We start from the raw sequence: 12,206 nt of genomic DNA, 5'->3' as shown, positions 1-12,206 counted from the left end.
ACATTTTGTATTTATTTTTTATTTATCTATTATTTTACCAGGTAAGTTGACTGAGAACACATTCTCATTTGCAGCAACGACCTGGGGAATAGTTACAGGGGAGTGGAGGGAGATTAATGAGCCAATTGTCAACTGGGGATTATTAGGTGACCGTGATGGTTTGAAGGTCAAATTGGGAATTTAGCCAGGACACCGGGGTTAACACCCCTACTCTTACGATAAGTGCCATGGGATCTTTAAGGACCTCAGAGAGTCAGGACACCCGTTTAACGTCCCATCCGAAAGACGACACCCTACACAGGGCAATGTCCCCAATCACTGCCCTGGGGCATTAAGATTTTAAAAAATTAGAGCAGAGGAAAGAGTGCCTCCTACTGGTCCTCCAACACCACTTCCAGCAGCATCTGGTCTCCCATCTAGGGACTGACCAGGACCAACCCTGCTTAGCTTCAGAAGCAAGCCAGCAGTGGTATGCAGGGTGGTAAGCTGCTGGCGAAATAAGGTATTTCTGTTTTTATTTTTAATAAATATGAGACAATTAAAAAAAAAAAAATTTGCTTTGTCATTATGAGGTATTGTGTGTTGACTGATAATTTCATACATTTTTAGAATAAGGCTGTAACGTAACAAATTGTGGAAAAAGTCAAGGGGTCTGAATACTTTACCAATGCAATGCATATTAGCAAATACTTTAGCTACCATTTGTGTTTTTTGTAATTAAAATTCACAGAAGAATGTCACAAGGAGTTCACATTTGTTTAGCATTAACAAGATATCCTCATGATGGGGATATCATGGAGATATCTTGTTTTTGGTAAGCAAATGTGAACTGATAGGCCATCAGTACGGAATAGGGTAGACTAGAATGGTATAGAACAGAATAGCATTGACTAGAATAGAATAGAGGTTGATTAGCCAGTGTGTTCATCATTTGTCTTTCATTTAACAATTAATACTGGATATCTTAAATAGTCTGGCTTTAATTTAAAAAAAGGATATTCCCTGGAGGCACATTAACTTGTGGTGAGTTGCACATACCACTTGTGCAGTAGGCACTCAATTCTCTTACAATACATGTCTATTATTCATTAGTGAGAAAAACATTTATAGACTGACATCTCGTGAACTGTTGAGGAACTGCAGTGTGGCCGATAGACTGAAATGTCGACTGAATAAGGTTGAACCGGATGCTGTTTCATTTGTGTTGAAATTTGAATCATTAACGGTTTTTGATCATTTTAATCAATACAAATAATGGTTTCACTATTCGTGTGCTGTGTGTGTGCGTTCTGGACAGGTCTCCGCGCCTCTCGAACGCTCTGTAATAAGAGAACTGACATTTGCATACGCCTCTCAGCCTACGTCATTGCACAGGAATGCTGCGCTCTCTTGAGCAATGTAGTCGGAGAGTTCGAGAAATGGCTAGAAATCATGATTGCTATTTTTTTAGGCAATGGGGATGGTATATATTCAGATTCAAACATCGACTCAACGAGAATACTAAAGGGAAAAGAAAGCAAGAAAAGAGAAGAGACACGTTCAACAGACCTCTACATTCATAAACTGTAAGTAAAGGGGAATTAATTCAGGACCCTATTTTCATAATGGCTGTGACAGTTATAAACTTGATAGAATAAACAATGATGCTATGTTGGTTGTGTGGACATAGCTGATTTAGCTATAACATTATGCCAGAATAGTTGGTTAACTAATAAATAAATTATATTATAATGATATAATATTAAAATAACATTCATTGGACAGACTATGCCTACATTCTTTTTTTTGTAGCATATTATTATTTTATTATAATTAGTTATTTGTTCATTTTAAGAAAATCTGCTCTAATTCTGTGAAGATAACACAATATTATTCAGGAGTGTTCATAGAAAAAATGGAGGCCTGTTGTGAAAAGAGTTTCTCTGTAATAGATTAGCAGAAATGATTGTGTCTAACACTAATATATATATTTATAGATATATGTATATAACACAAACATTGACAACAGTGTTGTTTTCAGACCTGGGTTCAAATGCTTATTACTGTTTTTCAAGGACTTTAAAATACCAGTACAATGTGTTTGGAAATACATTTGGAAAGTATTACCATGTATTTGAAAATACTCAAATACACAGACAAGTGTATTTTAAAATTAAAATATGTAAATATTCCATGCATTTGAACCCATGATTGTTTGTTCCTAGGTGTATTTGAAATGTATTTGGAGACAAGTATTTGAAATTAGTTTAAAATAGTATTTAAATAAAATGATTTGAAAATACTTTAAATAGAAGTGGCCACATTATTTGAAAATCCTCAAATACACAGAAAATAAGAATTAGAAATACTTAAATACGCATGTATTTGAACCCAGGTCTGGTTGTTATTCAAGTATATTTAGGCTAACATCTCTGTTGGTGGAGATTGTCATTACTTGCACCTAGGTTTTCGTAGAATAATATCAATTTCTAAAATATTATTTCATTCATTTGTAGGCAACTAACTCCAAACCATCAAGATGTCATCAGCTAAAGGCCCGTCTATCGGCATTGACCTGGGCACCACCTACTCCTGTGTGGGGGTGTTCCAGCATGGCAAAGTGGAGATCATCGCCAACGACCAGGGCAACAGGACCACGCCCAGCTATGTGGCCTTCACAGACACTGAGAGACTCATCGGAGACGCAGCAAAGAACCAGGTGGCCATGAACCCCAACAACACCGTTTTCGACGCCAAACGCCTGATTGGCCGAAAGTTCAACGATCAGGTCGTGCAAGCCGACATGAAGCACTGGCCCTTCAAGGTGGTCAGCGACGGAGGAAAGCCTAAAGTTCAGGTCGATTACAAAGGTGAGAACAAATCCTTCAACCCAGAGGAGATCTCCTCCATGGTCCTGGTGAAGATGAGGGAGATCGCTGAGGCTTACCTGGGCCAGAAGGTGTCCAATGCAGTCATCACAGTCCCTGCCTACTTCAACGATTCACAGAGACAGGCCACTAAGGACGCTGGAGTGATCGCTGGGCTGAATGTGCTGAGGATCATCAACGAGCCCACGGCGGCAGCCATCGCCTACGGCATGGACAAAGGCATGTCCAGGGAACGCAACGTCCTGATTTTTGACCTGGGTGGGGGCACTTTTGACGTGTCCATCCTGACCATCGAGGATGGGATCTTTGAGGTGAAGGCCACAGCTGGAGACACTCACCTGGGCGGGGAGGACTTTGACAACCGCCTGGTCAGTCACTTTGTGGAGGAGTTCAAGAGGAAACACAAGAAGGACATCAGCCAGAACAAGCGGGCTCTGAGGAGGCTGAGGACAGCCTGCGAGAGGGCCAAGAGAACACTGTCCTCCAGCTCCCAGGCCAGCATTGAGATTGACTCTCTTTTTGAGGGCATCGACTTCTACACCTCCATCACCAGGGCTCGTTTTGAGGAAATGTGTTCCGACCTCTTCAGGGGAACCCTGGAGCCTGTGGAGAAAGCCCTCGGGGATGCCAAGATGGACAAGGCCCAAATTCACGACGTCGTCCTGGTCGGAGGCTCCACCCGGATCCCCAAGGTCCAGAAGCTCCTGCAGGACTTTTTCAACGGCCGAGAGCTAAACAAGAGCATCAACCCAGACGAGGCGGTGGCCTACGGCGCTGCCATCCAGGCGGCCATCTTGTCTGGCGACAAGTCTGAGAACGTCCAGGACCTGCTGCTGCTGGATGTGGCTCCCCTGTCCCTGGGCATCGAAACCGCCGGAGGGGTCATGACCGCCCTGATCAAACGCAACACCACCATCCCATCCAAACAGACCCAGACCTTCACCACTTACTCCGACAACCAGCCCGGGGTCATGATCCAGGTCTACGAGGGAGAGAGAGCCATGACCAAGGACAACAACCTCCTGGGGAAGTTTGAACTCTCTGGGATCCCCCCTGCCTCACGAGGAGTCCCTCAGATCGAGGTGACCTTTGACATCGACGCCAACGGCATTCTGAACGTATCAGCGGTGGACAAGAGCACGGGCAAAGAGAACAAGATCACCATCACCAACGACAAGGGCCGGCTCAGCAAAGAGGATATTGAGAGGATGGTGCAGGACGCTGACAAATACAAAGCTGAGGATGACGCACAGAGGGAGAAGATAGCTGCCAAGAACTCCCTGGAGTCGTACGCCTTCAATATGAAGAGCAGCGTGGAGGACGACAACATGAAAAGCAAGATCAGCCAGGAGGACAAAAAGAAAGTGGTGGACAGGTGCGACCAGACCATTTCCTGGTTGGAGAACAACCAGCTGGGCGACAAAGAGGAGTATGAGCATCAGCTAAAGGAGCTGGAGAAAGTATGCCAGCCTATCATTACCAAGCTGTACCAGCAGGGAGGGATGCCCACAGGTTGCTGTGGAGATCAGGCACGGACCAGCTCTGGTGACAGCTCCCAAGGCCCAACCATTGAAGAGATTGACTAAAGTGAGGGATTTTTACTTTTCAAAATGCATTAGTATCACTGCATACAATTTACTATTCAGGAAATACTTTGTACTTGTAAAAACACACTGTACATCTGTTGATTCGTACCATATTGCATTGCTGGACATTGCAAATAAAATGTATTTAAATATGTTTCTAGGTCTGTTGGCTGTTTTCTTGAATTCCTTCTCATCATAACACATTGATTATTCACATTTTTTACACAATACCATGAAATATTGTAAACAAAACTTTGATAGATGGCTAAACCACCAGAGAGAACAAGTGAAGACACCCTAATGGCCACAATGTTTAGCTTATCAACTCTTTATTCTGCGATAACATCTGATACAATCACTATGGTCCTTCTTGGAAAAAGCGGCACAAATACACTTCTGGCACATATAAAAAAAACAATTACAGGTCACATTTTTCCTTACTTTGTGCTTATTGGTGTCAAGCTCAAAGAACCAAATACTGTATATTTGACTGATTTTGGAGTATTTAAAGTGGAACTGACAGCATTTGAACTACTTTGTTTCATATCTGCAAACGGACAATCATAATATCAGTAAAACATATCACATTCCCAGTTTATGCTTCAAAACCAACTTTGTAAGAGGTTTTTAAAAAATAGGTTCTATTTGACTCAAAATTCCATGTTGTACAGTACGGTATTGTTGGCAGAATAGATGGATGCAGCTCAATGCATGATTAATATAATTCACCAATACATTTCTTGGTAGTCCAAAACATATTTCTATCAGGTTGTAAATTATGGCTGGCCTAGTACATTGTTTGCTGCCGCCACCCATTCGGGATGCAGTGTTTCAGTTTCAATGACTTCATATTTTGAACAAAAACGGACGACTGTAAATAAGGCTGGGAATGTCAATACAATGAAACTATAAGGTGCTCACTCATACAATTATTATTTAATTCAATGAAAAACATGTTTTAAGTTCAAATGTTACAACAACCTATCGCTAAGTTGTTGTTATTTGGTGAGAAATACTTTTTGATTAGGGTCGCAGCATATTATGGACATCTGCAAGCGTAGCAGCAAAGGCTGGACAAATGATTTATCTATTTTGTTTTAAAACGTTAAGATGCTATATACAGCATATGAACATAAGTGGACATTATAAAGGGCCATATTCTTTCAAATAAAACAATGGCCAGTTTGAGTTGCAGTTGCACGTTGTTTTGTAAAAGAAATAGCCTATGTCTGGCGAATTCTTTGGGTACATTGACTTCAATCATTCAAAACCTAGGAGCCTCGTGGTTCTCACCACATTCCATAGACTTACACAATAATTATGACTACAGCTGGAGGACATCCTCCAACCTATCAGAGCTCTTGCAGTATGAACTAACAAGTTTTCCATCCAAAGGATCTGATAATTAATTTAGTACTGAAAGCATAAGCTACAGCTAGCTAGCACTGCAGTGAGTAGTTGACTCAAAGAGAGAAAGGCAATAGTTGAAGCAGCATAGAGAGAGAGAGAGATAGCTATATTTCATTAGATGTTTTCTTCTTCTTAGTCTACCTTTCACTTAGCTATTGCAGCTAATTTATTCTACCCAAAGAACCTGACTCAAACAGAGAGAAATGCTATTTATGTTAGCTAGCTGGCTAAGGCTATCCAACACTGCAACTCTTCCAAGTCAATGTAAGCTTTTGGTTTTATAATTGTATGGGCACCGGGGCCCGCCGGTTTAACTGCTAAACTACTTGCTGTACACTGTAATGCGTGATTGTACACTTGGGATTGGATTGTTGGTTTACTAATGTGTTTGTTCTATTTTGGTTTGTTTTACTATAACCTTGATATGGTGACGATGTAGGTTGTGTAGCGGTTAGTGGTTATGGTGTGACGGTTTGGCAAGGAGAGGTTTTTGTGCCTAGTCACAGATAGCTGTTGTGTTGTGTACTGAAGTCCACAAGTGAAGGGAAAAGGTGTGAGGAGGAAAGCCTGTAGATGCGAGAATGAATTTTACAACAAGTAAAGTGATAATGCTCTACGTGGCTGCTATGAAATTCATTCTGCCGATTCTGTTGCAAAATGTTTCTTAAACAGAACGAAATGGGGCGGGACCTACCTGAATTTATTTGTCCAATAGAAACTTTCTAAACGTTTTGCAACTATTTGGACTAAAGATTACACCCCAGATCAGCTAGATGCAGGCAAGAGTGTGCAAGATGGGATTGAATGTGTCTCTGCCTGTCACCTTGATCACTCCAATTTGTCTCTCGACCTGTGCACCTACGGTATAAACTTTAATTTCTAGGCTATAGGTTGTAGCAATCTCTTGATTGGTATAGGGAAAATTTGAGTATCATGTAGTAGCCTAAACCTATTGATGTGACATTGAGCTGGGTGAATGGGAATATGAATGACAGTCATCCAATATGCTATAATCGAAATAAGGCCATGGTAATAAAACGAAATCCTCCATAATCTTCAACGGCACTGCTGTGTATATAGTGTGAAGGGTGTCCTCATCTAGTAGTTGCATTCTGATATGGTAAGGCAACTTAAAGTGCGTGAAATCATAGTATTTTACTGTAAGCCATTGTTACCATTAATGCTCAATCAGACCACCAGAGGCCATCTTTGAGCACATCTACACTCATAAGTATCCAGGGCTGAATACTTATGTACATTTTGTATTTATTTTTTATTTATCTATTATTTTACCAGGTAAGTTGACTGAGAACACATTCTCATTTGCAGCAACGACCTGGGGAATAGTTACAGGGGAGTGGAGGGAGATTAATGAGCCAATTGTCAACTGGGGATTATTAGGTGACCGTGATGGTTTGAAGGTCAAATTGGGAATTTAGCCAGGACACCGGGGTTAACACCCCTACTCTTACGATAAGTGCCATGGGATCTTTAAGGACCTCAGAGAGTCAGGACACCCGTTTAACGTCCCATCCGAAAGACGACACCCTACACAGGGCAATGTCCCCAATCACTGCCCTGGGGCATTAAGATTTAAAAAAATTAGAGCAGAGGAAAGAGTGCCTCCTACTGGTCCTCCAACACCACTTCCAGCAGCATCTGGTCTCCCATCTAGGGACTGACCAGGACCAACCCTGCTTAGCTTCAGAAGCAAGCCAGCAGTGGTATGCAGGGTGGTAAGCTGCTGGCGAAATAAGGTATTTCTGTTTTTATTTTTAATAAATATGAGACAATTAAAAAAAAAAAATTTTGCTTTGTCATTATGAGGTATTGTGTGTTGACTGATAATTTCATACATTTTTAGAATAAGGCTGTAACGTAACAAATTGTGGAAAAAGTCAAGGGGTCTGAATACTTTACCAATGCAATGCATATTAGCAAATACTTTAGCTACCATTTGTGTTTTTTGTAATTAAAATTCACAGAAGAATGTCACAAGGAGTTCACATTTGTTTAGCATTAACAAGATATCCTCATGATGGGGATATCATGGAGATATCTTGTTTTTGGTAAGCAAATGTGAACTGATAGGCCATCAGTACGGAATAGGGTAGACTAGAATGGTATAGAACAGAATAGCATTGACTAGAATAGAATAGAGGTTGATTAGCCAGTGTGTTCATCATTTGTCTTTCATTTAACAATTAATACTGGATATCTTAAATAGTCTGGCTTTAATTTAAAAAAAGGATATTCCCTGGAGGCACATTAACTTGTGGTGAGTTGCACATACCACTTGTGCAGTAGGCACTCAATTCTCTTACAATACATGTCTATTATTCATTAGTGAGAAAAACATTTATAGACTGACATCTCGTGAACTGTTGAGGAACTGCAGTGTGGCCGATAGACTGAAATGTCGACTGAATAAGGTTGAACCGGATGCTGTTTCATTTGTGTTGAAATTTGAATCATTAACGGTTTTTGATCATTTTAATCAATACAAATAATGGTTTCACTATTCGTGTGCTGTGTGTGTGCGTTCTGGACAGGTCTCCGCGCCTCTCGAACGCTCTGTAATAAGAGAACTGACATTTGCATACGCCTCTCAGCCTACGTCATTGCACAGGAATGCTGCGCTCTCTTGAGCAATGTAGTCGGAGAGTTCGAGAAATGGCTAGAAATCATGATTGCTATTTTTTTAGGCAATGGGGATGGTATATATTCAGATTCAAACATCGACTCAACGAGAATACTAAAGGGAAAAGAAAGCAAGAAAAGAGAAGAGACACGTTCAACAGACCTCTACATTCATAAACTGTAAGTAAAGGGGAATTAATTCAGGACCCTATTTTCATAATGGCTGTGACAGTTATAAACTTGATAGAATAAACAATGATGCTATGTTGGTTGTGTGGACATAGCTGATTTAGCTATAACATTATGCCAGAATAGTTGGTTAACTAATAAATAAATTATATTATAATGATATAATATTAAAATAACATTCATTGGACAGACTATGCCTACATTCTTTTTTTTGTAGCATATTATTATTTTATTATAATTAGTTATTTGTTCATTTTAAGAAAATCTGCTCTAATTCTGTGAAGATAACACAATATTATTCAGGAGTGTTCATAGAAAAAATGGAGGCCTGTTGTGAAAAGAGTTTCTCTGTAATAGATTAGCAGAAATGATTGTGTCTAACACTAATATATATATTTATAGATATATGTATATAACACAAACATTGACAACAGTGTTGTTTTCAGACCTGGGTTCAAATGCTTATTACTGTTTTTCAAGGACTTTAAAATACCAGTACAATGTGTTTGGAAATACATTTGGAAAGTATTACCATGTATTTGAAAATACTCAAATACACAGACAAGTGTATTTTAAAATTAAAATATGTAAATATTCCATGCATTTGAACCCATGATTGTTTGTTCCTAGGTGTATTTGAAATGTATTTGGAGACAAGTATTTGAAATTAGTTTAAAATAGTATTTAAATAAAATGATTTGAAAATACTTTAAATAGAAGTGGCCACATTATTTGAAAATCCTCAAATACACAGAAAATAAGAATTAGAAATACTTAAATACGCATGTATTTGAACCCAGGTCTGGTTGTTATTCAAGTATATTTAGGCTAACATCTCTGTTGGTGGAGATTGTCATTACTTGCACCTAGGTTTTCGTAGAATAATATCAATTTCTAAAATATTATTTCATTCATTTGTAGGCAACTAACTCCAAACCATCAAGATGTCATCAGCTAAAGGCCCGTCTATCGGCATTGACCTGGGCACCACCTACTCCTGTGTGGGGGTGTTCCAGCATGGCAAAGTGGAGATCATCGCCAACGACCAGGGCAACAGGACCACGCCCAGCTATGTGGCCTTCACAGACACTGAGAGACTCATCGGAGACGCAGCAAAGAACCAGGTGGCCATGAACCCCAACAACACCGTTTTCGACGCCAAACGCCTGATTGGCCGAAAGTTCAACGATCAGGTCGTGCAAGCCGACATGAAGCACTGGCCCTTCAAGGTGGTCAGCGACGGAGGAAAGCCTAAAGTTCAGGTCGATTACAAAGGTGAGAACAAATCCTTCAACCCAGAGGAGATCTCCTCCATGGTCCTGGTGAAGATGAGGGAGATCGCTGAGGCTTACCTGGGCCAGAAGGTGTCCAATGCAGTCATCACAGTCCCTGCCTACTTCAACGATTCACAGAGACAGGCCACTAAGGACGCTGGAGTGATCGCTGGGCTGAATGTGCTGAGGATCATCAACGAGCCCACGGCGGCAGCCATCGCCTACGGCATGGACAAAGGCATGTCCAGGGAACGCAACGTCCTGATTTTTGACCTGGGTGGGGGCACTTTTGACGTGTCCATCCTGACCATCGAGGATGGGATCTTTGAGGTGAAGGCCACAGCTGGAGACACTCACCTGGGCGGGGAGGACTTTGACAACCGCCTGGTCAGTCACTTTGTGGAGGAGTTCAAGAGGAAACACAAGAAGGACATCAGCCAGAACAAGCGGGCTCTGAGGAGGCTGAGGACAGCCTGCGAGAGGGCCAAGAGAACACTGTCCTCCAGCTCCCAGGCCAGCATTGAGATTGACTCTCTTTTTGAGGGCATCGACTTCTACACCTCCATCACCAGGGCTCGTTTTGAGGAAATGTGTTCCGACCTCTTCAGGGGAACCCTGGAGCCTGTGGAGAAAGCCCTCGGGGATGCCAAGATGGACAAGGCCCAAATTCACGACGTCGTCCTGGTCGGAGGCTCCACCCGGATCCCCAAGGTCCAGAAGCTCCTGCAGGACTTTTTCAACGGCCGAGAGCTAAACAAGAGCATCAACCCAGACGAGGCGGTGGCCTACGGCGCTGCCATCCAGGCGGCCATCTTGTCTGGCGACAAGTCTGAGAACGTCCAGGACCTGCTGCTGCTGGATGTGGCTCCCCTGTCCCTGGGCATCGAAACCGCCGGAGGGGTCATGACCGCCCTGATCAAACGCAACACCACCATCCCATCCAAACAGACCCAGACCTTCACCACTTACTCCGACAACCAGCCCGGGGTCATGATCCAGGTCTACGAGGGAGAGAGAGCCATGACCAAGGACAACAACCTCCTGGGGAAGTTTGAACTCTCTGGGATCCCCCCTGCCTCACGAGGAGTCCCTCAGATCGAGGTGACCTTTGACATCGACGCCAACGGCATTCTGAACGTATCAGCGGTGGACAAGAGCACGGGCAAAGAGAACAAGATCACCATCACCAACGACAAGGGCCGGCTCAGCAAAGAGGATATTGAGAGGATGGTGCAGGACGCTGACAAATACAAAGCTGAGGATGACGCACAGAGGGAGAAGATAGCTGCCAAGAACTCCCTGGAGTCGTACGCCTTCAATATGAAGAGCAGCGTGGAGGACGACAACATGAAAAGCAAGATCAGCCAGGAGGACAAAAAGAAAGTGGTGGACAGGTGCGACCAGACCATTTCCTGGTTGGAGAACAACCAGCTGGGCGACAAAGAGGAGTATGAGCATCAGCTAAAGGAGCTGGAGAAAGTATGCCAGCCTATCATTACCAAGCTGTACCAGCAGGGAGGGATGCCCACAGGTTGCTGTGGAGATCAGGCACGGACCAGCTCTGGTGACAGCTCCCAAGGCCCAACCATTGAAGAGATTGACTAAAGTGAGGGATTTTTACTTTTCAAAATGCATTAGTATCACTGCATACAATTTACTATTCAGGAAATACTTTGTACTTGTAAAAACACACTGTACATCTGTTGATTCGTACCATATTGCATTGCTGGACATTGCAAATAAAATGTATTTAAATATGTTTCTAGGTCTGTTGGCTGTTTTCTTGAATTCCTTCTCATCATAACACATTGATTATTCACATTTTTTACACAATACCATGAAATATTGTAAACAAAACTTTGATAGATGGCTAAACCACCAGAGAGAACAAGTGAAGACACCCTAATGGCCACAATGTTTAGCTTATCAACTCTTTATTCTGCGATAACATCTGATACAATCACTATGGTCCTTCTTGGAAAAAGCGGCACAAATACACTTCTGGCACATATAAAAAAAACAATTACAGGTCACATTTTTCCTTACTTTGTGCTTATTGGTGTCAAGCTCAAAGAACCAAATACTGTATATTTGACTGATTTTGGAGTATTTAAAGTGGAACTGACAGCATTTGAACTACTTTGTTTCATATCTGCAAACGGACAATCATAATATCAGTAAAACATATCACATTCCCAGTTTATGCTTCAAAACCAACTTTGTAAGAGGTTTTTAAAAAA

The 12,206-nt window shown here is 41.9% G+C and overlaps 2 protein-coding genes across 2 annotated transcripts; both read left to right on the top strand.

The window, feature by feature from the left end:
- The first annotated feature begins 1,365 nt into the window (after positions 1–1,365).
- Positions 1,366–4,608, top strand: LOC139364670 (heat shock 70 kDa protein-like). Its single transcript, XM_071101601.1, has 2 exons — positions 1,366–1,565; positions 2,496–4,608. The coding sequence occupies exon 2, from the start codon at positions 2,519–2,521 to the stop codon at positions 4,451–4,453; it is 1,935 nt and encodes a 644-aa protein (XP_070957702.1). The 5' UTR covers positions 1,366–1,565; positions 2,496–2,518; the 3' UTR covers positions 4,454–4,608.
- A 3,875-nt stretch (positions 4,609–8,483) lies between these two features.
- Positions 8,484–11,726, top strand: LOC139364669 (heat shock 70 kDa protein-like). Its single transcript, XM_071101600.1, has 2 exons — positions 8,484–8,683; positions 9,614–11,726. Exon 2 carries the CDS (start codon positions 9,637–9,639, stop codon positions 11,569–11,571), a length of 1,935 nt encoding a protein of 644 aa, XP_070957701.1. The 5' UTR covers positions 8,484–8,683; positions 9,614–9,636; the 3' UTR covers positions 11,572–11,726.
- The last annotated feature ends 480 nt before the right edge of the window (positions 11,727–12,206 follow it).

Source organism: Oncorhynchus clarkii, chromosome 13, assembly GCF_045791955.1.
Source record: "Oncorhynchus clarkii lewisi isolate Uvic-CL-2024 chromosome 13, UVic_Ocla_1.0, whole genome shotgun sequence".
NCBI lineage: Eukaryota > Metazoa > Chordata > Actinopteri > Salmoniformes > Salmonidae > Oncorhynchus > Oncorhynchus clarkii.
Note: the sequence above shows the minus strand (reverse complement) of the source record. Positions and strands in the feature narration are given on the sequence as shown.